Here is a 23,266-nt window from a genome sequence, read left to right as displayed (position 1 = left end):
ATATATATGATGCTGAAAGTCTTCATTACAGCTGTTTTTGACGTCCTTCGCGTGTTGATGATTTTCTTGGGATCTGATCTTTGATTGTCCTATGTGTCCAGCTTTTGATCTTGAAGCGAAGTGCTTCGTCTGTTTCAGTAAACTTGAAAGTTAGTTTCATGTTTGTTTCCCGACACTCAACTGGAACTGGTTACATATATTTGTGTAGTTTGTGATCGATTCAACTAGAAGCAATATGGAAAATCATCCAAGTGACAGTAAGTGATTTGTGCCTCAGTCAGTGCGTGATGACAACGCATTGAATTTTTTTCCGTGAAGCGCTCTTTTTTATTTGTCGGTACACCAGATTTCGAGTCTCCTCAAATTAAAGAGTAAATTAGTCCCTTTATGACAAGAATTCCTTTTACCCCATACTTCTGTCATTACACAAACAGCTCTTGAATTATAGAATACAATGGCGACTAGCCGGGGTTGTAGGAAATCGTTCCGTTAAGTTTTGACCGAAGTTTCGTTTTGATAACAGTTATCGCGTATATGTACAATGAATTCACGGACCATCAATTGAATTATGCATTAGCTGTGCTGTTTTTTTTTATATTTAGACCTTTCAAATACGGCACGCACTTGGTAAAATTTCTATTTATGTATCATGTAAAATAGTGCTGCTCAGTATTAATTTTGTTATAAGAGCAATGGGGGGGGGGGGGGAGAGGGGAGTGGAGGACATTAGAATTGTCCCCTCATCCATCCCAAAAAGTCCACCAGCTACAATAAGGACATCTTCCTTTTAGTTACAGCCAGAGATAAGTAGCACCTATCATGGCACTATTAAATTGGGCCAATGTAAATGTAACAGGGGCATACAAGTGCTTTCGAGACTGTAGGCATAAAACAATAGTTATCCTCCTCAGATTTATAATTTCTGTTTCCAGGTGTTGGCAAAAAGTTGTTTGAAGCCTGCACAACAGGTAATCTAGACACACTACTTCAAGCAATTTACCACAATCAAGATGTAGTAAAGGAGCTAATTTGTGAAGGAGATGTAGCTTGTGACTCAACTTTGCCAAGAAATTTTCTACATGTTGCCTGTGAGAATGGCCATTTGGAAGTGGTGCGTCAACTTGTAGCTTTTGGTGCCAATGTCAATCGAGCTGTTGAAGAAATTGGAACTCCCTTATGTGCTGCATGCATGAAGGGACATGCAGATATTGCAAAATATTTGTTGAAAGAGGGTGCATTTGTACATGATCCAGCATTTGGTCAGTTGTCGCCCATTTTGCTGGCCTGTAAATATGGAAAACATGATGTAGTGGAATTTTTAATATCTGAGCAGCCCATTCTTCTCCGTTCACATGGATCATTGCTACTCTATGATGCATGCAGACTTGGGCACGTCCAGCTGGCAAGACTGTTAATCAAGAAAGGTGTTGATGTGAATCCACCATCTACATTGGTAAACTCCCTGGGAAGGGAATCACCAGGAAGTCCTCTTCAAGGTGCATGCGAAGGTCATCAGACTGCTGTTGTTAATTACCTTATTGAAAATGGGGCTAAAGTGACCTGTGATCTTGTAGAGAAGTATTGGGAAATTATTGGAGATGCTCTAATGAGGTAGGATACTAAAGTCATGTGGAATATTTAACTCACTAGGTTGATTGGCAACACAAACAAACTTCGATCACTGTCTGACTCATGCAGTTGGATATAGCAGATAAATTAAACATACATGTACAATAACATTATGTCTAACACAAAGACTTGGAAAGCTTGCATGTGTAGGCATGAGTCTCAGACATAGATAATACCTATAAAATTTTATTTTTATTTTGGTTTGGTACTTTCTAAGAAGAATTTTTTTCATAAATAACATATCACATGGCAAACTTGATGTTTCATGACTTCATTTCTATTTTTAATTATGTTGCAGATACACCAAAGAAACAAGGAACAAACACAAGACAAGACTTTCTTTTGAAGTTGATCCAAGTGTGACAATGTTTTCTGCTGCTTGGAGTAAAAAAAACTTGTATGCTCTGCATAAAGCTTGGTTTGTTAACTTGTCTGCAAGACTTGTTAGTATTGACCTGTCTGATAATTGCATTGATGTGCTTCCAGAAGAGCTGTTTAATATACTACCAGCCCTTGAGGTGCTTGATGTGTCTAAAAATAAATTGGAATCTTTACCAGAAGTTATTAGCAGCTACACAAGGTATAACTTCATACTGTATGTAAATATTGTATTTGTTAATTATAAAATAAAACCCCTTATCCATGAAAGGTAAAAGTTTTCTACCGTCATGTTCATGTGCCCCGTGGGATTTGTAACTAGGACCCCAGCTTGTAAGGAACTTAATTTTACCTTCCCAACTTTATCTTCATGTCTACATTGCTGATATGAGAATGAATGAAATCTATCGCTTTCTTTAGATATGATCACAACGGGATTATTTTACTAGAAACGGATTTTTCCCGGAATGACTGTCTCCAAGTTTGTTGCTATAAGATAATGACAGAATGTTTTTTTGTTGTTCCAAAGTATCACATTTCTCTTTTCGTGGAATCGGGATTCGTGAACTCTTTGTCAGTCGACATGGATCTAATTCGTGCTCTGCGTGACTTATACACTAAGCATCAGTAAGAAAATCACTGACTGATATAAAGAAGGAAAGGGGACTACGATTTTGAGAGGCAAGCAAATGAATTATGCCCTTTGATCGCTGATGTAAGATGAGAAAACTGACGTTTAAAAGAAACTCAGGAAAACATCGCGAATAAGAATAATAATTAGTTCTAACGAACCCTTCTAACTTACACATATTAATTGGCTATTGTCGGTAAAATCCAAGTATGTCTGCGGACATGTTCAGTGTTTAAAATGTCGCGAATTCTCACGCCGTTTGTCACCATATTTAACCTTGGAAAAAAAAAATCTTCCCTCACACCAACAGATACATAGAGCGTAGATCCTCCAAGATCCTGGGAGCAAATTTTATCTATTGGCTACGCTGTCGCACAAAGCACGTTTCTCACGGAGTCAGCCTAAAATATTTGTAGTGCTAAGAGGCACATTTCTGGAGCCGATTTTTGATCTAACCATTACGGCACATCTTCTTACGTGTAAATGGCTCATTGAACGCAAACTTGATATAACTTTCACTTTATCCAACAGGATACAAAGGCTATCAGCTTTTGATAACAAGCTGACGTACGTCCCTGTCTCTTTGTTCCAATTACCCACACTGAAGAAACTAAACCTCGCTCGGAACAACATCGCTTCTTTATTTGGCGAGCTGGAAGAGGGCGAGGAAACTTATAGTGACACATGGGGCTGTACGGCACTGAAGGTTCTAACATTGTCATTCAATCAGCTGACAAGTTTACCCAGCGGTATTCAGGGAGCTGTTGGGCTTACAAAGCTATATCTGGATAACAATAATCTACGAGAGTTTCCGGTGGCTTGGAAATGCCCCTTGGTAAGGTGAATTTCGTAGCTGTCAAACTGCGTATTTATTCCTGTTTGAGAGTTGATTCCATATTCTTTCCTGTTTGAGAATTTATATGTAGAATTTCTCTTTGAGAAATGATATGTAGAATTTCTCTTTGAGAATTGATAGGTAGAAGTTCTCTTTGAGAATTGATTTGTAGAATTTCTCTGCGAATTGATATGTAGAGTCACTGAATACGATTTTTGTCTTTTTCATTCTAAGGAAATCCTTGACCTTTCGCACAATGATTTAACTAGTTTTTCCTGTAACATGGAAATGGTATGGGACACCTCTCTGAAGCGTCTTAACCTATCAAGCAATCATCTGGGATCCATTTCTTGGAACTTGTGTCAGTTGTCAGGACTTCAAGATCTAGATATGAGTCACAATAGCATTCGAATGCTGCCAAGGCCAGAATTCTGGACAGGTAGCACTTTGCACAAGCTAAACCTTTCTTTCAACAAGGTAAGACGGCCAAAATAAGTGAACTTTATTGTTTTTCTCTTCTGAGTGACAAACATCTAGAAGATGGCGCACCTTTGATCCAGCTAGCCTACCGTGTGCTGCTATCCATTGTCTTAAATTAGACTGATCGGTCATAATTGAATGAATTTTATTTCTCTTTTTACAGCTATCCGCCAAACCACTTGTCGAGTCACAGACGGGTTCTTCAACGCTGAAGCGTTTTCAACGTTTCAAAGCCTCCAGCTCAGATGATGCTCAAGAAACAAAAACTGACTGTGAATTCCCCACGGCACTATTTTCTCACACGTTAGAGACACTTTTTTTAAACGACAACAATTTACAGTCCTTACCCATAAGTATCTGCGGATTGATGAGCCTCATCGAACTGGACTTAAGCAAGTAAGAAATGTTAAGATTATGTTTCAGGACGGTACTAAGTGACGATCTTTTTTTTCTTCCTCACCCATTCCTTTGTTTCCTTCTTTATATTTCCCTTCATAATCTAGTAAAGGTTTGAGTGTAGTGGTGTGTTACTCGTCTAGCAGCAACTTAAATGAAACCTTTCCTTAAAGAGCGAAAAAAACGGCTACAGTTACTGGCTCGCTTCTCCCTCCATGACCTCGTTTTCAACAATGAGAAGATAGCTGCAATCGGATTCGAAATGCAGGATTGTTAACTTTCACTCGAATTTTCTAGCATGTTTTTAAAGTAATTGATTTTGTCGCTTTATTTTCATGCAGTAACCTTGAACTGCGCACACTTCCTCCAGAACTTGGCAATTTACGCGATTGCTGGCAGCTGCGATTGAACAAACTAAATCTTTCAGGCATTCCTAAACACGTCAGACCTGGTAAGTGACCTTGGCTACTTCCTCTAAAGGTTAATTTCGCGCAATAGCGTAGCGAGAGAGAGGAGGAGGGAAAAAGAACCAACTCACAGTACGGTAGCTAAATTGTCTTAACTTGTTCTTCCTCTCTCCCATCTTCTGTCAATGAACACTCAACCAGAAATATCGTTTGTCTCTCTTTTCAGGAGAGAGTGGTGTTCGACCAAAAGATACACTGGCATACTTACGAGCAACACTTCGGAAGTCTGTACCGTATTACCGCATGAAACTAATGGTGGTAGGTTTACAGGTAAGGAGTATCATCCATCTTTGTCAGGAATTATTATGGCCAAGGGTCAGGGTTAAATATTAAAGGAATGCGATCAACCCCTATTGATTACAACTACATGTACCTTTTTTAGGGTCGAGGGAAGACCACTCTGTTGGCTGCTCTAAAAGGTCAAAAACTACCACCAAACCTGTCCACTGTGGGGATTGTGATTGATGAGTGGCAGGTTCAGATCGGGGCCAGTTCAAGGTTTTCATTACAGCGCTTCTTAACACAGGTTAGTAAATGAATGAAAGTTTAAAATATCAAAAGTTGAACAGGAATACTTTATATCCTGACCTTTTTTCCTTTAATAGAGTGACGCACCATTAATAACGTTTAGCACTTGGGATCTTGCGGGGCAAAATGTTTACTACGCGGCTCATCAAATGTTTCTGTCGCCCAATACTCTGTACTTGGCCGTATGGAATGTGACACATGGAGAAGAAGGAGTGGAGAGTCTGAGACGCTGGCTTCTCAACATACAGGTGATGAGTTAATGTTTCAGTTCATTTTACTTGAACAAACGTGGCTCGATTCTTCGTTAGCGACGCACGTAGCATTAGTTGGTCTTCCTGTGAACATGTTCTTTTCTACCTCTGGATTGGAACGATTCACTGTTCAGGGTAAATTACATAAGGTGCTTTCCGATTGAGTGCTGTAAAAAGATAACCAAAGTAACCACAACGATCAATCAGTGTAAAGTAAATATCATAAGGCCTCAAAACAAGTAAAAAAAAGAACCAGATGCGTGACCAAGTAACGATTGGTTTTTGTTTGAACGTGTAGGTTGTTAGAGTAGCACGAGTTTTAAGGCGATTCAAATAGCAAAGAGAGGCGAGTCCAACGGAATCCCAGAGTACTTTCCACACTCAATTGAAAATTGCTCTAAGATGCCCCATGATTGCGGTGTATCCTTTGCAAAGTGACAACTAAGGTATTCAAGATGGTATACGGTTGGTCTCATTTTTTCCCTTGTGTTTCCTTTCAGGCTCGCGCGCCGTTTTCCGAAGTCTTAATCGTCGGAACGCATCTCGACTTGCTTCCAAAGAAGAATCGACAAGCCCGCGTGGATGCACTGAAGCATAGCATCGCTATAAAGTATTTGGACAACCAAGGATTTCCGAAGATTGTCGGCAATATTATCGTGTCTCCGACGACTGGCGAGAACATTCCGGAGTTGAAAGAAATGATTTACAGCAAGGCATTAAAAGTCAAGGATCTCGGAGAAAACATCATTGGTCGAATGGTTATTAGTTTTCATTGTTTTTCTTTCCCATTTGATTTTCTTAACACCCAGAATTTACGATAAGAGAGACAAAACGTTAGCAATGTTCATTCTTTTGTTTCATTACAGGGTCCGAAATTAAGTTTTTCCTAAGGGAGCCAACTGGCAACTAACCTAAAAATTTTGGTCGCCAGATGGACGGGTTTGGTCGCCAAAAACAAGTGTTTGTTTTTTTGGTTTCTTGCTTGCCACGCCACGATCGCGACTTCGCCGCTGAATTTGCCGCAAACTAAAGACAACGTAATCCCTCCGGAACCCATGGTATAACTTACCTTAATCTATAGTAAGGCACAACATTTAACCTTTCAACAAAATGTTTTCATTTAACGCAATATACATACTTCACAAAAGCCGTGTAACGGTAACAGAGTCCTACATCTCATGAGCGTGTTTGTCCGTTCGAAGAACGTTCTTGTGAAGGCTTCGGATATCTTTCTCTTATTATTTCCATTTAGTTGGAACTATGCTGGTACCCTGTTAAGTTCTGTGTATAAGACATATGGGGACCCTCTTTCTATACCTAGATTCAACTAAGAGTGCTTCGCCGAAACGGAACGAAAACGCAAAGACGATCAATGTGCTAGTGCCAGGCCCTCACACTCTTATTGCTCGAACCGGTCCCCACCTAAGTCGATGGCCACGATAAAAAATATTGAGATAATAGAGACACTTTTGTTCTTTTTGTACTGGCTAAAATACATATATCTTATTAGACGTTTTGTTATGTAGTATCGCTGAGTATTTTTACGAGTTGTGCCGTATTTGACAAGCCCGTAGGGCGAATCAAAATACAAATAACGAGTAAAAATACTCAGCGATACTACACAACAAACCGTCTAATAAGTTATTTATTATCCAACACGCCAAACTGTTATTTCAGGGCGGGCGAATTTCGCGGAATTCATTATTTCATTTTTCGCGAATTTCGCGTGACAAAAGTATGCGAAACGGAACAGAATTGGCGCGTTGTTGTGTTGCTGTTTCAATTTTCTTCATTAAATGAAGACATTTTCTGGTCGTCAAGCTGTTTTTCTTCGTTCGATTCATCCAATGAACTTGGATCTATATTTGCCAGCCATTCTGACTCTTCGTCGTCGGAAATATGATTCAAATTGTCGGCCATTTGTTTCTTTTTTCGTAACTACAATCCAATTCTTCGCTCGCGCGATGCGAGAAAACCTGTTTAACCGGTACTCTGCAATAGACGAGTACAAATACCGCGTGATATTTGTACTCGTCTATGGCGTTATTTGTACTCGTCTAGGTGTTGTTGGATAATAAAATCGAATATTTATCTAAGTCGCTGAAAAATGTCAGAGCGGATGTTTCGTCTCCTGACAGCAGCAAATCACGAAATGATCGCAAAGAGCTGATAGCCATCTTTCGCACATGTAGTACTCGGTAAGACAACACCACAACTCGTATTTCATAACTGGAATTTACAGGTATGTAAGTAAAGTATGAAAGACTAAGCGCATGTGATTCCGCCGACGCTTTCGATCTCATCACGATTTCGCCACGTCACGTTTTCGTCCGCGATATCCGTATTGGGAAAAGCCGCTGAAACAATATGGTGCCAGGTAACTATGGCGATCGTAAAGTCGTCGCTTCGTTTAACTACAATTATCCACGGGAGCTTTAAGTTTTCTTTAAAAAAAAAAGCCCTTTTACTTTGGAATTTCAAATGCCGAGGGGACAAAAGGTTAATCGCCTGCTGGCGACCAGTTCTAAAATTCTGGTCGCCAACACCTAATTTTTGGTCGCATTGGCGACCAGTCAGTCGCAATTTCGGACCCTGCATTATGCATGCATCGTCGTATAGCTTGAAAAAAAATCAGAGTGCCAGTCAGCTATATGACTTACCTTTTTCTTTCTTCACTTTAAATTCTCTCCAGGTACCACAAAGTTACATCGACCTCCAACAGGCTGTTATACAAGAAGCTGAGCGCCGGAGAACAACAGGCGAACCACCTGTGCTCTTGGAAGATGAAATCTTGCAACTCGCCAAATGCAGTCCACAGAATGACATCTTAGATACCGAGGAGCTAACACTCGGTAAGTGTGCCTCTGTCATCGAAAACGATGCCAAGTGACACTTGCTCAAGTGATGACTGTGAGAACAAAGGTGCTTTTTTTCTCTTTGTTCAGACCCCGGGTTTGTTGTCATGAGTCGACATGTGTCTGTTTGTTTTTTCTGCATGACTTTTGTGACAGAGTGTGGCAGTGAGTAAGTGTTACTGTGACGATGACCGGAAACCTCTCGCGACCTTCCTAAGACCTCTCATGTTTCACGCCTCAGTGTTTAAATAACAAAGCAGAACAGGCGCGTAGCGTGGTCATTTTTTCAAGTACGCACAAGTACATATGATCTAGAAACCTAAGTAAACTGAGCGAAAAATACTGCGTTCTTCATTTCTTGTTTGAAATAGTTGTGTGAATACAAGCAAAGAACAAAGCGTCTTGCCCTTATTTTGAGCAAACTTGGCGCAAACACAACATTGTTTTCAAATTTTTCTGGTCGCTTCAAGTACGCACGTGCGTATATGCGTAGGGGACGCTACGCGCCTGCAGAAACAGACGTGCAAGAGATGCAATATCCAAACGCAGTTTACCCTATGCTATCTATGTATCTACCAATAACTTGTGAGCTGAACGCCTTGTGGGTTTGAGAGAAAACTAATTTTTCCTGGATGTACTTTATCTTGTTCTAGCCACCAGGTTCTTACACGAGAATGGCATATTACTTCACTACAATGATCAGCTACGAGGCCTCAATCATCTTTACTTTATCGACCCTTCCTGGGTCTGTGATCTGATTGCAACTCTTGTCACCGTCCGAGAGAGAAATCCTTTTATTGTCAACGGTGTTATGAAGAAGAAGGATTTGCAGTTGGTGCTGAGAGACCCAAAATTCCCCAAAAATTTTATATCACAGGTGAGCTTTAAAGCCATAGTTTTGTATAAGACCAACCGATCAACCGATTGATGGACTGAATTATTTCTTGTTTCAGTATCTGCAACTAATGGAGCGTTTCGAGATTGCCCTCTCTTTAAATGACGAACAGCTTTTAATTCCTTCAATGCTTCCAAAAGAGAAACCAGGACTACAGCTTCATAAGCTCCAGAAGCACATGGCCAAGGGAAGAAATTCAAGCGAACAGGTGTGGCTGAATTCCCCACGTTCCACACTACACTGTACTTGAAATTGAGTCAAAGTACGTACGGATATACTTCTGACTTACTATTGTATTCTACTGATCAACAGGGTAGAGTGCCCAGTAGTCGTGTCAGTAGCTCACTAGACAACTCAAACATCAACACAGTATGCAGGAATTACCAGATGGCCTACACGCCGAGCGGATTCTGGAGCCGACTCATTACCAGGCTTATCGTGTCCGTTCAAAGATGGCGGACTATTGAGCAGATAAAGGAAGAAAGCTATTCTCTGGTTTACTGGCGAGAGGGGATTGGTGTCGTGTACGAGGGAGGTTACTTCAGGGTGGAATCATACCAAGAATTGGTGCGTGACTCTTTTGTATTTCGTGACCCTTGTGCAATGTGCTTGACTCTTCTTTTCTGTGACTCTTTTGTGAAACGTTGATTGTCATCAAAAAATCAGGTCACGCGAAGATAGTACGTTACAAAATGTTGTTGTTTGCCCTTGAAAGTATCCTATATTTCTATATTTTTTTCACTTTTTATTGCTGTTTATGCTTAAAGTTTAGTGAAGCTAGTATGTGTTTTTGATGCTGAATTTCTACTTCAAGATCCCTGTGAATCAAGGAAAGGCCTTCTTTCAAGAAATCAATGGTGTTGCCATCACTGTTTGGTCAGAACAGCGAGACTTTGCCGCTATAGGATTCATTGTCGATCAGATTGACGCTCTCATTTCGGAATGGTATCCTGGTAAATAAAAATACCGAAGTTATTTGTACACAATCTCTGTGGAAGATAGGTCTCTTTTTTTTAGAATAGGTACTGGAGTAATTTGAAAAAGAGACCAAAAGAAAACCACGAAGCAATCCGGAAAAGATTTTAAACCCAACTCGTTACGTGGCAAGCTAAGAGAAAAATAACGTCACCAAGTTATCAGTGTAGCTGTGATTGGTTTGCTCTGAGTGTTGGGTTGGTTAACGCTCCATAGTTAAATACCTACAATATCTCACCTCTAACATCATTTGTTATAGGTCTTGACGAGACCGACATGTACGGGCTGCCATTGGTCCGTCGTTTAATCCCCTGTCCGCTTTGCATCAACTGGATGACTAACCGCCACTCAAAGAAACGCTCAGTTTCTTTGGAGTTTCCCTCCACTCTTCCTGCTAATTTTCATATGTCGCAGACTGTTCGCCCACACAATTTCACTCTGCCGGAATGTGCAGCGACCGCGATGCGTTTTTCAACCATTAGCTGTCCTTCCCATCCCGATAGAGTGGTGTCCATATCGCTTCTTATCCCAGATTTGTTAATGGCGGACCTACCCCGGCAGTTACTTGTGGAGGAAACTCAATTCAATTTCGACCCGCGAGAATCACAAAAGATTGGCGGTGGTGGCTCTGGTGAAGTGTATTGTGGATCATATAGAAACGAGACTGTGGCGGTGAAAATGTTCCACTCTACAGGCCAAACTGGGTAAATGTCAGAAATGTAAATGTAACTTTTTTGTCGTATTCTTTTCATGAGTCTTTTATTATTATAGATCATGTTCGTCTGTAGGATGCGTGTCGTATGGACTTTGTAGATAATTGGTGCTCAAACATCATAGATTGGGCTCCTGGAACTGGCTTAAGAGCTAGATAGATATTATTTAGTTCTTATTAACCGAGCGGGAGGTCTGTATGGGAGAATCTTGACCGAGGTCGACAGTACAGACTGAACGCAGTGAGGTCTGTACTAGCGACCGAGGTCAAGATTCCCCCATACAGACCGACCTAGCTCGGTTAATAAGATGTTTATTATATGGCTGTGTCTTATATGCCAATATTTTATATTCTTTGTACCTTTTTTTTCTACACCGGTCTTGATGCCGGTCTAGATGGTAAAATCTAGACCTCTTTCAATATTGATATGAGCCAATCAAATTCGGGAATTCGGTAGTTCCCAGTCCTTGTGAGACACAGCCATATAATAAAGAAAGATATTTTTAAATACAATTCATTAGAATTGGTAAATTGCTCCTCGTAACATGTAGGGTATATTTCACTCTTTCTCGATGTGCAGCTCACTCTTGGACAGTGGACTTGGGAACACTGGGCCTTCTCCTGGATCCAGGACTTTAAGTGGGTCTTGTTATAGGTCCCATCTGAGTGAGGGCTCCAGCGGGCGCAGATCAGATGTGTACACCGCCAACATTGAACGGGATATGGAGGAGGAACTGGAAAGGACTAAGGTTGTCAAAGCTTTCTGGGACTTGCGTCAAGAGGTAATAACAAAAGTAATCAGCAGTGTCTTGTTTCTCTTTACACTCCCCTTCCTTACCCCAATCCCCTTCGTTTCACTTCCGAGAGCTTTTTCATTTACATTACGGACCACACGTCTCTAACAGGTCGTTTATTTGCTAGTAAACGTTCGAGCAGTCGCTTTTCTTACTTACAGCTGTTGCTTCTAGTTCTAACCTCAATTGACATTACACACACGGTAGGAACCTCACCTCTTCCTAAGTCTCTCTCCACGGAAAAAGCATTAGTAATGAATAAGTTACAATACTGACAGAGATGGGCATTATTCATCAGAAACTAAGTCCAGCCACATCTCCCAAATATGCTGCAAATGGTATATGATTGGAGAATATTCAGATGTACTTCAAACCGCCCAATTTCTTTTCTTAATTAGTTCTTTAATTAAAAAAATTGCTCTTGTTGATAATTTTGGAATTGTAGTAAGAATTTTCTTTTTGATGGTGTTTTTTAGGTTGCAGTCCTTTGCCGATTGAACCACCCGTGTGTCGTCAGACTTCTTGCCGTTTCCCTTCATCCGTTATGCTTTGTTTTAGAGCTCGCTCCTTATGGTAGTTTAGCTACAGTCCTTGACGAGCTGTCAACCAAGCGTGAAGCTCAAGAGAACGAAGGCAGCCAAGTGGCCAGTAGTAGGGAGGCAATTCTTGGGCGTGAATTATCATACAACATTGCTTTTCAGGTACATGTTAAGACTATGTAGCTGCTGTAGAGAAATGACCGACGCCTTAGGGGATCACTCTTGAAGGGGAAGGTGTCTTCAGGTACCTCCAAAGAAGAGTTACACAAAAAATCTTATGGTGGCTGTTTAACTGTAGGATTCTGATGGTGTTGACACATGATCGTTTCTTTCTCAAGAGTTTTTTTACGTACGCGGTGACTTGAAAGCGTTTACCGCTCTAACTGCTTACGTCCTTCCTTAAGGTGTCGACAGGGAAACAGATCGACAACCAATAAACAAACAAACAAAGTTGAACTAAAGCAAGTTCGAAAGTCAGAATTCCTTCACAGGCATCCGGGTGTTGTCCTGGCTTGCTTCTGCTTTTGCTTCCGCACTAAAGCTCCAAAGGAAAACAAAGCACATTTGCAATACCTTTTAAGACTACTAACTCTTCTTTTCGCCTTAGATCGTGAGTGCCCTTTGGTATCTCCATGACTGTGACATTATCTATCGAGATCTTAAGGCCGACAATGTTTTAGTTTGGTCCTTGGTAGAGTCCGCTTTATTGAACGTCAAACTATCTGACTACGGAATCTCGTGTTTCGCCACACCCCAAGGAGTTGCCGGAGAGGAAGGGACTCCAGGATATCAGGCTCCGGAAATTCGTACAGGAGTCGGTTACGATGAAAAGGTAATAAAACCACAGACTTTGTAACAACGGTAGAGAGGTTAACCGATATTCTGTTACCTTTTTTGTAAAAGCTGTCAAAGTGCACTAATTATGTTTCCCTTTTTTTGTTCCAGGTGGATATTTTCTCCTTTGCAATTTTTCTGTTTGAGCTATTGACAGGGTGTCGTCCTTTTAGTGATTATCGCAATGTCGTGGACATCAAGAAAGCGATTCGGAGAGGGGTGCGGCCTTCACCTCAGCTTGAGTTAGATTCACAGTTACCAAGACTAGAGCGGCTTATGAGGCAAGAATTTGTTAGTAATATACCTCTGTTTCACGCTCTGAATACCCCCGTCAGATTGTCCAGAAACATTCAGGTTATTGATATTGCTAGGCTTCTTTGAGACCGCGAAGTTGCCTTACAGGGAAAGGAAGAAAAAGAGAAAGTAAAACTGACTGAATTACACATCGCAGGAAGATGTTAAATACATTTTCTGCATATGATGATGCTTGTAAAATTATAATAGGGGTTTTGGTCGTGTGAGTCAATGCTTAGCTAAATTCAGGTCACACTCAATACTCATTCCTACTTTATCTTGCAAGGGGCGTCGTAAATTATTTTGCTTTGCATCCTGTAGGTCATGCTGGCATCAGTTACCAGAGAGACGTCCTTCAGCAGGCGAGATTTTGACAGAGATGGAAGATCCAGCTTTCCTATGTCAGTGTCGACTGTTGCCAACCACTGATGAAAACTTGTTGGAGAAAGTTACAGCAATTTATGCCTTATCAAATGTTGCGTCTGGTAAGACTCGGCGTCTTGTTGTTATTTGATCCGTTAGTACCAGTGCGCGTGGATGTGTGTGTGTGCGTCTTCTCTTTGGTTCATTTTGGGTCTTCTCCATCCATAAAAGGTGACGCTGTAAGACTTTACATGTACCTGTCCATGTACCTGCTAAATTGTTATGGGTTACCTGTACATTCTTGCAGGCAATCCCAAAGTCCCTGCAGCCATGGATGGTCCTTCAACGGAGATTGCTTCGAGCTTTATTCTGATTTGGAGTCGTGAGCGAAATGATCGATACTACAGTTTGATCAACTGTGAGACAGGAGTGTTCCACACACAAGGACAAAACTGTGACGGACATAGAGTGCTTTGCATGACGAGAGTTGATAATCGAACTTGGCTTGGCACAGAGGTAAATAAATCTTGTTATTTTGGCAAGAAATACATTTCTCACAAACAAGCTGAAAAGAAAGGCTTCTTCGTTGCAGCACTTTAGGTGTGAATAGGATTAATTTCGAAACTAAATATAAAAAAAAAATTGTGCTGGGGTTGCATATCGTTTATTTGTGATGTCTAGAAAAGAGTCAATCTGAGAAGGGACTATTTTTGTAGGGGTGCACTGTAGAGGTGTTTGGACGGACGTCATGGCGTAATCCCTCAACTCTGTGGTCGTATACCACTAAGGCTCCGGTTCTTGCGCTGTTGACGGAGTACGTCCCTGCAGATGATGACTCTCCTGAAAAGGCAGAGCAGGAGGTATAGCTACAATGTTTATTTGTGGAACAATTTCACTAATTAGCTGTTTGATATAGTTGCCGAGGTTTTAGGTTTTATATTGATTTATTTGTATTTTGGAACCACTGTCAATGTGTTTATCTAAGAACTATCCTTACTTTTACCCTTCCTCAGTGAATTTCAAACTGAGGACCGATCACAAAGGATAAATTTCTCTTTCAGAGAGAGCTTCTTCGTTGTGTACTTGTAGCGTTTAAAACACAACGTAACTGAAATAAAAAAAACTGAAAGTAACATCGCTAAACTTCAACTGTCCTAGCGCCGATTAGAGGTGGATGGGAAAGTGATACTTTAAGACGGAATTTAGCTAGGCACAAACACTGCAATTTAGCTTTTTAACTTCCAAGACAAGAGTATCTCGAACTTTACATCTAAATAAGGTTTCTGTCTTTTTTTTTAATGATAGGGTGGCCCAAGAGTTAGGAGTGTTTTTGCATCTCTTGCGAATGGTACCCTGATAGTGTTCACTCCTAAAACGAGACTAGCACGAAGATTTTCACATGCTGATGTCACTCTAGAAACGAAGGATGAAGATACCCGTTTGAAAAAAGAAAGCGACAAGTGGTCTAACTTTCAGGTTTGTTCCCTGTTTTATCGTTTGTTTTAGTTCCGGGAAGTAAGAAAGGAGAAAAAACTAACCTAAATGTTAGTGAAAATGAGAGATCGAAACAGTTTGTTGTTAACGATTGCACGCTATATTGCCAACATGGCATTACGTATAAGTTCCCACCGTGACACAGGATTATACTAGATCAAAGTTCATTGATTCGAGAGCCGAGGAGCATTCTGTTGGCACTTACATGTTGTGGGTTACTCTTTGGTGATTAATTAATAATAATAAATAATTTATTACTTATATAGCGCAAAATACATGTGGATATGATCTAATGCGCTATACAATAAAACTAAACGAAATAAAATGTGAAAAAGAACTATAGAAGGCTAAGAATCATGTATACAATTTGACTAACTAAATAAAATATGTATGATGCACGATCCTCGCAGCAGATAGCGTTATCTAAGCAATAGCGAAAATCAGACGTGAAAAAAATCAGGCCTGTACGGGATTCGAACCACTGACCTTTGCGATACTAGTGCAGCGCTTTACCAATTGAGCTAACAAGCCAACTGGGAGCAGGCCGTTAAGTTGATTCGTAATAAACCCGTGAAAGTGATAAATCAGATACAATGAAATATATGAAGTTCATATATTTTGAACTGCGGTATTAGATACGTATGATGCACGATCCTCGCAGTAGATTGATTTTCGCTATTGCTTAGATAGCGCTGTCTACTGCGAGGATCGTGCATCATACGTATCTAATACCGCAGTTCAAAATATATGAACTTCATATATTTCATTGTATCTAAATAAAATATGAAAGCGAACTATAAAAGCTAACATGAAAACGCCTGTCTAAAGAGATGTGTTTTAAGAGGTGTTTTAAAACAATTAAGATCATTTACTGCTCTTATATTTGATGGCAATCTGTTCCAAAGTTTAGGAGCAGATGCCATGAATGATCTATCACCTAAAGTTTTCTTAGTTATGGTCCTGGTTGGCAATAATTGTAGTTCAGACTGAGATCGTAACCGTGATCATACGTCCGAAATGTTGCTTAACGTTAATGAGAACCATAATGTACTGAGGTGCCAGCCCGTGGATAGCCTTGAATGTTAAAATAAGTAATTTAAATTCAATTCTGAAGCAGACAGGTAACCAATGCAAGGAAAACAAAGTAGGAGTTATCTGACAAAAACGAGAAAGGGAACAAATAAGTCTGGAAAGGAGCAGACTGACAGCAATTTTTGTAAAAATAACGACACATTTGAAACTAAATTTATAAAACATGTTTCGGTCGTTCAACGATCATCTTCAGTTGAGAGTAGAACTGATTTGAAGTTACGTTTCAATTTATAATGTAGTACCAAACAAAAGCTATTGAAACTGACAGAATACCCGAAGGTAACAAAAGAGTGTGTAATACGACGTGTTAATTAGAACGAAAGAGTTAAATTAACGTGATATAATTGCTTGTTTAAAGAAGGTTGCTCCCAGGAAATATGTAGCGCTTTTATCTTGACCTGAAATCTTGTGGTCGCATGATCTATAACTTAAAACATTCAGCAGAGTAGGAATTGCGGCATGCTTGGGATTGTTCAAGATGTTGAAAGATATGTGAGGTCCTGTCCCTTTCTAAGTGTTTGCGAATGCGTGTCGAAAGGTGTCGGCTAGTTTCGCCGACATAGCAAGAATTACAGCTTGCACAGGTTAACTTGTAAACAATATTCGAACGAAGTTCGACAGGCATAGTGTCCTTCACACGAAACGTGTTGCGGATCTTGAAGGAGGAAAAGGCTAGCTCAACATCGAGATTGTTACAATAACGTTTAAGTAATTTACGTAATCTGTTTTGTGCTACAACAGAGGGGCCGACATAAGATAATTTGAAAAAATGTGTAGAATTGGGGGGAAGACCAGCAGGTATATTCAAAGAGATCTGAGTTTTGGTAATATACTGCCTAATGACTTTCTCAACAATATGACTTAGGAAAAGGTTTTTACGTAAGATTACTGACATTTTCTTGATGTCCTCATGAAACCCTGCCCATGTGTTGTTGATCTGGTATGTTCTGTCAACTAGTGTCCTGATTAAGCCGAGTTTGTAAGAGAAAGGGGTAAAACTAAAATAATTAGTTAATAAACCGGTAAAAGTTTTCTTACGATAGACCCAGGTAATAGGAGATTGAGGTTGACTGTTATCAATCAGAACATCCAAAAAGGGGATTTTTTAATCCATCTCTTTTTCCATGGTGAAACGTATGTTAGAATGCCTGTCGTTGATGTAGTCAAAAAACAAAGTAGTATCATGTTCAGTGTCAAATAAACAAAAAGTATCGTCAACCTAGCGTCGGTAAAATAAAATACTGGAGGCATTATAGTTTTCCAGCCAAATCCTTTCATGGTGGCCCATGAAAAGATTGGCCAACACCGGGGCAAGGGAAGAGCCCATTGCCGCCCCATCAGTTTGATCGAAAAACGAACCCTTAAACAAGAAATGTGTTTTAGCAGTGGCAAAATTAAAAAGATTTCGGAGTTCAGTTTTCGTTAACTGGAGATCAGGGTTTCCCTTGGAGATGTAGTCAACCGCTAGGTTGACACACTCCTCTAAGGGTATGTTAGTAAACAAACTTTCGACATCAAAGGAAACCACGAAGTTTCCCGATAATGGCAATTCATTGATTTCATGAACAAAAGTAAAAGTGTCTAAAGCACAGTGTTCAGATGGAATACAAGGTTCCAAAAGAGTGCATAAATACTTAGCCAGCTCATAGTTGTAAGTTCCAACAGAAGAAACTGTAGGACGGAACGGAGGTATTGAGTTCGGATCCCGGGCCTTGTGCATCTTGGGGAGGCCGTAGATTCGAGCAGGTTGGGAACCAGAGGGATAGATTTTGTCAGAAACAGTGTGGTCCAAATGGCCAATCTTTAGAAGTTTCCAAAGGAAACGTTGTAGCCTGCCTTCTCTTAACAAGGTGGGGTCTTTCTTGATAGCACTAAATAATTAGTTTATTAACTATTTCTTTTAGTTTTACCCCTTTCTCTTACAAACTCGGCTTAATCAGGACACTAGCTGACAGAACATACAAGATCAACAACTCATGGGCAGGGTTTCATGAGGACATCAAGAAATTGTTAGTAATCTTTCGTAAAAACATTTTCCCAAGTCATATTGTTGAGAAATTCATTAGGCAGTATATTACCAAAACTCAGATCTCTTCGAATATTCCTGCAAGTCTTACCCCCAATTCTACACATTTTTACAAATTACCTTATGTCGGCCCCTTCTCTATTGTAGCACAAAACAGATTACGTAAATTACTTCAACGTCATTGTAACAATCTCGATGTTAAGTTAGCCTTTTCCTCCTTCAAGATCCGCAACATGTTTCGTGTGAAGGACCCTATGCCTGTCGAACTTCGTTCGAATGTTGTTTACAAGTTAACCTGTGCAAGCTGTAATTCTTGCTATGTCGGCGAAACTAGCCGACACCTTTCGACACGCATTCGCGAATGCTTAGACAGGTACAGGACCTCACATATCTTTCAACATCTTCAACAATCCCAAGCATGCCGCAATTCCTGCTCTGCTGAGTGTTTTAAAGTTATAGATCATGCGACCACAAGATTTCAGGTCAAGATAAAAGAAGCGCTACATATTTTCTGGGAGCAACCTTCTTTAAACAAGCAATTATATCACGTTAATTTAACTCTTTCGTTCTAATTAACACGTCATATTACACACTCTTTTGTTACCTTTGGGTATTCTGTTAGTTTCAATAGCTTTTGTTTGGTACTACATTATAAATTCAAACGTAACTTCAAATCAGTTCCACTCTCATCTGAAGATGGTCGTTGAACGACCGAAACATGTCTTATAAATTTAGTTTTAAATGTGTTGTTATTTTTATGAACAAATAAGTCAGGCAGCACTGATACAGAGGTGTGGTCGCTTATTTTCTAGGTTGTTAACCTTGGTCAGTCTGGTATGCCCGCCAAATGTATGGTTCTTGTTTTCGATAATAAAGAACTGTGGGTTGGATGCGGCAACAAGATTGTGATAGTGGATACCAACACCTTGGCCATTCTAGACGAGATTGCTGTGTACCAAACGCAGAGGACGCATGTTCGGATCATGGTAACTGACGGACTCCGTGTTTGGTGTGCGGACAGGAGGTCATCGAAAATTTTACAATGGGAAGTGAACAGTCGTCAGCTGACTAATATTTTTGATTGTGATGTCAACAATCCAGTTGGACAAGTCTTAAACACAAACATAATGGAATCCCGCCGTTTCACCTCAAGAAAAGGTGATGATGAACGCTCTTCTCGCCGGGACAGAACAGTTAGTGACCCACCAGACATGTACGAGCCATCTTTCACTGAATCGATGTTTAAAGAAGCGATGGCTCGTAGTATGAATGAAGAAGGCGAGAGAACAGATTCCGTGGGTAGAGATGATTCACTTCCTCGTCAAAGTGATTCTGACTTTGGTCGTAACGCAACAGGAAATGATCTTCATGAGAATTTTGGAAATATGGATTCGAAACAGGTGCAGAGATTATCCTGTTTTCGGTCCCATTCAGCGGAAGCCGATTCCGACGAGAGTGGAATTTCTCTCTCTCGTAGCAAAAATACAATGAGAAGTAGCTCAGTGTCCATTCAGGCTGGCACTACCCCGCGGGAATCTTACGCTCAAACTGAAGATTTGCAAACAGACGAAGATTGTGCTTCAGTAACTTCCGAAAATGTTTCAATTTTAGTCGAAAAAACAGCGACATTTGATACTAATCAAAACAATGGCAAGGAAGAAATAGAATCGAGCAGTGACGCTACTTTCAAGCATGGCGCAAGGGATACATTATCAGTTAAAACTAAGCCTGAAATTATAATTGAAATCCAGAAACAGACAGGAGACAACAATGTTGAAGTTGAAAAAGAGACAGATAATGTGACTAGAGAACCTGCCGACGAAAGGGAAGGTGCAGAATTTGAGCTCGTTGATCGCGAAGAAACTCGTCAAGCTGAAAAATCAATTTCCCCTACATGTGCTTCTATGACCTCGTTAATACAGCCTTTCAATTCACCCTCTCGAGCTCCCTCGCTTATGAGTTCAACGAGGAGAAAATCTCAACGGCGGCAGGAGAAAGATGAAGGCAGCAAATCACCGCCTAGTAAACCGTGGACAGCGAGACCTCGGCTACGAATACTTGCTGGCACAATAAATCGTGTGACAGCACTTTTGTTAGTGAATGGCACGTTGTGGATTGGACGAGGAGTTGGGGACGTACTCACAGTGAACGTCAACTCAGTCAATAATGATGTTCCATTGGGTCACGTGTTCGCTCAACTCGAGAGCGACAATCTTCTAGGTTACGAGAATGGTCAAGTGGATGAAATTGTTAGCAGTGGCACAGACAAGGTGGTCTGTCTACGTCGGCTGGAAACTCCGAGAGGGCGCGCTGATGCTGCAGATCGCGGTTTGGAGCGTTATCAGTTAGTCGTGTGGGAGGCGTGGGGAGATGCAGAGTTCAGAAAATTCAGCTCGCGCCTGGAGGAATTTAACTCCTTGATTCAGTAAACAATGCTATTATGATAACTGTTTACCTAAAATCTAGAAAGAGAGTTTCTTTGAATGGTTATTCATCGTAATCGTACTATTTTTACTTTCCTTCTGCAAAAGCTTTAAGGAGACTGATTTGACAACACCACTTGATAGTTCCTAGTTCATAATTATGATGAAAATGACACGTATTACAGTTGTAATGATGACAAGAAGTAGATGAGAGGCTTTGCAAGACCTAAAGAGCTTGGGTGAAGCTCGTTAAAAAGAGAAAAATTATGATTTTTTATCGACTAATTCCTAAGGTATATACACTACAACGTTTATCTCTGTCTGTTTACAGCCGTACAAGTTGTCAGGGACATTACAAAGTGTCACGTATTTTATTACGTTTCGAGGACTTTAATAGAATCAAAAGGGTTGGCTTTTATTCCCATTTTACTTAGCATTGTAATTTCTAAGTTGTGAGCCATTCATTTCATTTAATGTAAGGTTAGTGTGATTTATAGTACAGAATATACGAGATTGTAAAAGCTAATTTTATTTAGTCCGGCAATATTAAAGGGTCTAGTAATTTTGAAGATCCGATATGTCATGCTCTATTGGCCGTTCCGAGGTTGCGCGGGAGATTGGGTCAAGTTGTATTTTAAACTCAGTGTTTAATTTGATTCGGTTTTGGTATTTCTGGAACAGCTTTACTGAATGAATAATTTCTTTGAAATTTTTAGCCTTTGTTTAGTGACTGGTTGACGCTTAGCGTAGCTACAGTGTGTGGCTTTAAAACAAGACGAGGTGTCAGAGAATCTACCGCACAATCACATATTTATAATTGTGAGAAATTTGGTTTCTAGCTAATATTTGAGTCTTCGATGACTACCTTCACTAGTCTGGATCATTCAGACTGTTGTAAAAAAATTTTATCTTTAGAGTAACGTAATATTTAATAATAATCATCTTTATTGCGGAAACTTTTTCATAACAAATATGGTTTTCAAAAAGGACCTCGAAACTAGATATATATAGAAACAAAGCAATAAAATTGCAAAGGGATTAAAAGGATACAAAGAAAAATCACGAAATATACAAAGGATACAAAGAAATATACAGAAGATACAAAGGATACAAAGAAAAATCACGAAATGAAGCCAAAAGGATACCTTTTGGCTTCATTTCGTGATTTTTTTTGTATTTGAACTTAAAATATCGGTCACGCTAATTTGTCTTCTCATCAAAAGGGCAACGGGCTAGTGTTTCGTCAGCACATTTGAGACGATGACCAACAAGCTCAAAATTTACTCTTGAACGTTTGGTTTCACGTGAAAAGCACATGATAATCGGCCAAAACTTTCATGGTAACTTGATACAGGCAAACCTAGTATTCTCCAGGCTCTTAACTGCTCTCCTGCCTCGTTAGTTACACAAAGCTAACAGAGACTGAAGGGTAAAAATCAAGATGGCCGATCTAAAAGACAGACGTATAGTGAGACTAAATTCGCTGGCTGACAGTTAAGTAACAAGTGTCTAAGACGTACATAAGTGCCGAGACCTTGTTAAAACTACGCCGGTTTTAGTTCTAAACGATTTTGCGATTTTTTGAGAATTGTTTGATTTGATTTGCAGGGGTGTGCTATTCTTGAAGATTACGTGAAGGCCTGTTTAGTCAGATTTCAGTGACACAAAGGAGAGGTCATTTTAATGAGTCGGGCATTACACGGTGTTTAAAATAACTCTGAGCAGTTGGTTTTACCAGAGGCTGTAGGCTATAACCACGAAATTATATTGTTCACGAGTATTGTTGGTCTGATATCAATTCAAATAACTTACAATATACCTATTTGACGTCTCATAGTTGACTAACATATTTGTAAGGTCATCATCTGCTTTCATTTTTTAATGCCTCTCAGACATAAGCTTTCACCTTGTGTCCCTCACTGAAACACACAGAAAGACAGATATTCAAAACTGGCACCCGAAAGTCAACAAGTCATGATCTAATCTTCCGGTGAAATGTAGTCGTGCAAGGGAGAAATAGCATTGCAATATAGTAAACCCCCCAAAAATCAACAAGGAAAGAATTTTGTAAATTTAATTGAGCACCAAAATAGTTCACGTTAAAAGTCATAAATTGTGCTGTATCACAACAACACAATAAGGTCATGGCCGACCACAATAAACTGGCATGAGTTAACAAAAGCCTATTTTATTGCCAATTCTGAATAGAATTGCCTCTGGAAAATATTTCATCCTTAACCGGCAATAAAACGTCGAAGTATATGCCAGTAAAGGCTGTTATATATTAAGTGTATTTCCTCTACACGTACACATAAGAATATCATTACCTATTAAAGCATCTCAATGTAATCAAAAGGATATATATGCGCAGAGTA

At 40.0% G+C, this 23,266-nt stretch overlaps 1 protein-coding gene and 1 pseudogene across 1 annotated transcript; one reads left to right on the top strand and one right to left on the bottom strand.

Annotated features, from left to right (window-relative positions):
• Positions 1-33: 33 nt before the first annotated feature.
• LOC111325441 (leucine-rich repeat serine/threonine-protein kinase 1) lies at positions 34-21,462 on the top strand. Its single transcript, XM_088757743.1, has 26 exons — positions 34-257; positions 933-1,611; positions 1,928-2,209; positions 3,170-3,473; positions 3,708-3,950; positions 4,117-4,349; positions 4,691-4,800; positions 4,983-5,086; positions 5,199-5,342; positions 5,422-5,592; positions 6,096-6,353; positions 8,288-8,447; positions 9,104-9,327; positions 9,404-9,553; positions 9,658-9,912; positions 10,160-10,298; positions 10,580-11,024; positions 11,613-11,814; positions 12,303-12,527; positions 12,973-13,197; positions 13,311-13,480; positions 13,815-13,978; positions 14,164-14,372; positions 14,573-14,716; positions 15,162-15,332; positions 19,281-21,462. Exons 1-26 carry the CDS (start codon positions 236-238, stop codon positions 20,895-20,897), a joined length of 7,050 nt encoding a protein of 2,349 aa, XP_088613869.1. The 5' UTR covers positions 34-235; the 3' UTR covers positions 20,898-21,462.
• LOC148731957 (uncharacterized) lies at positions 16,754-18,162 on the bottom strand (annotated as a pseudogene).
• Positions 21,463-23,266: the final 1,804 nt, after the last annotated feature.

The sequence above is a fragment of the Stylophora pistillata genome, chromosome 4 (assembly GCF_964205215.1).
Source record: "Stylophora pistillata chromosome 4, jaStyPist1.2, whole genome shotgun sequence".
Lineage (NCBI taxonomy): Eukaryota > Metazoa > Cnidaria > Anthozoa > Scleractinia > Pocilloporidae > Stylophora > Stylophora pistillata.
Note: the sequence above shows the minus strand (reverse complement) of the source record. Positions and strands in the feature narration are given on the sequence as shown.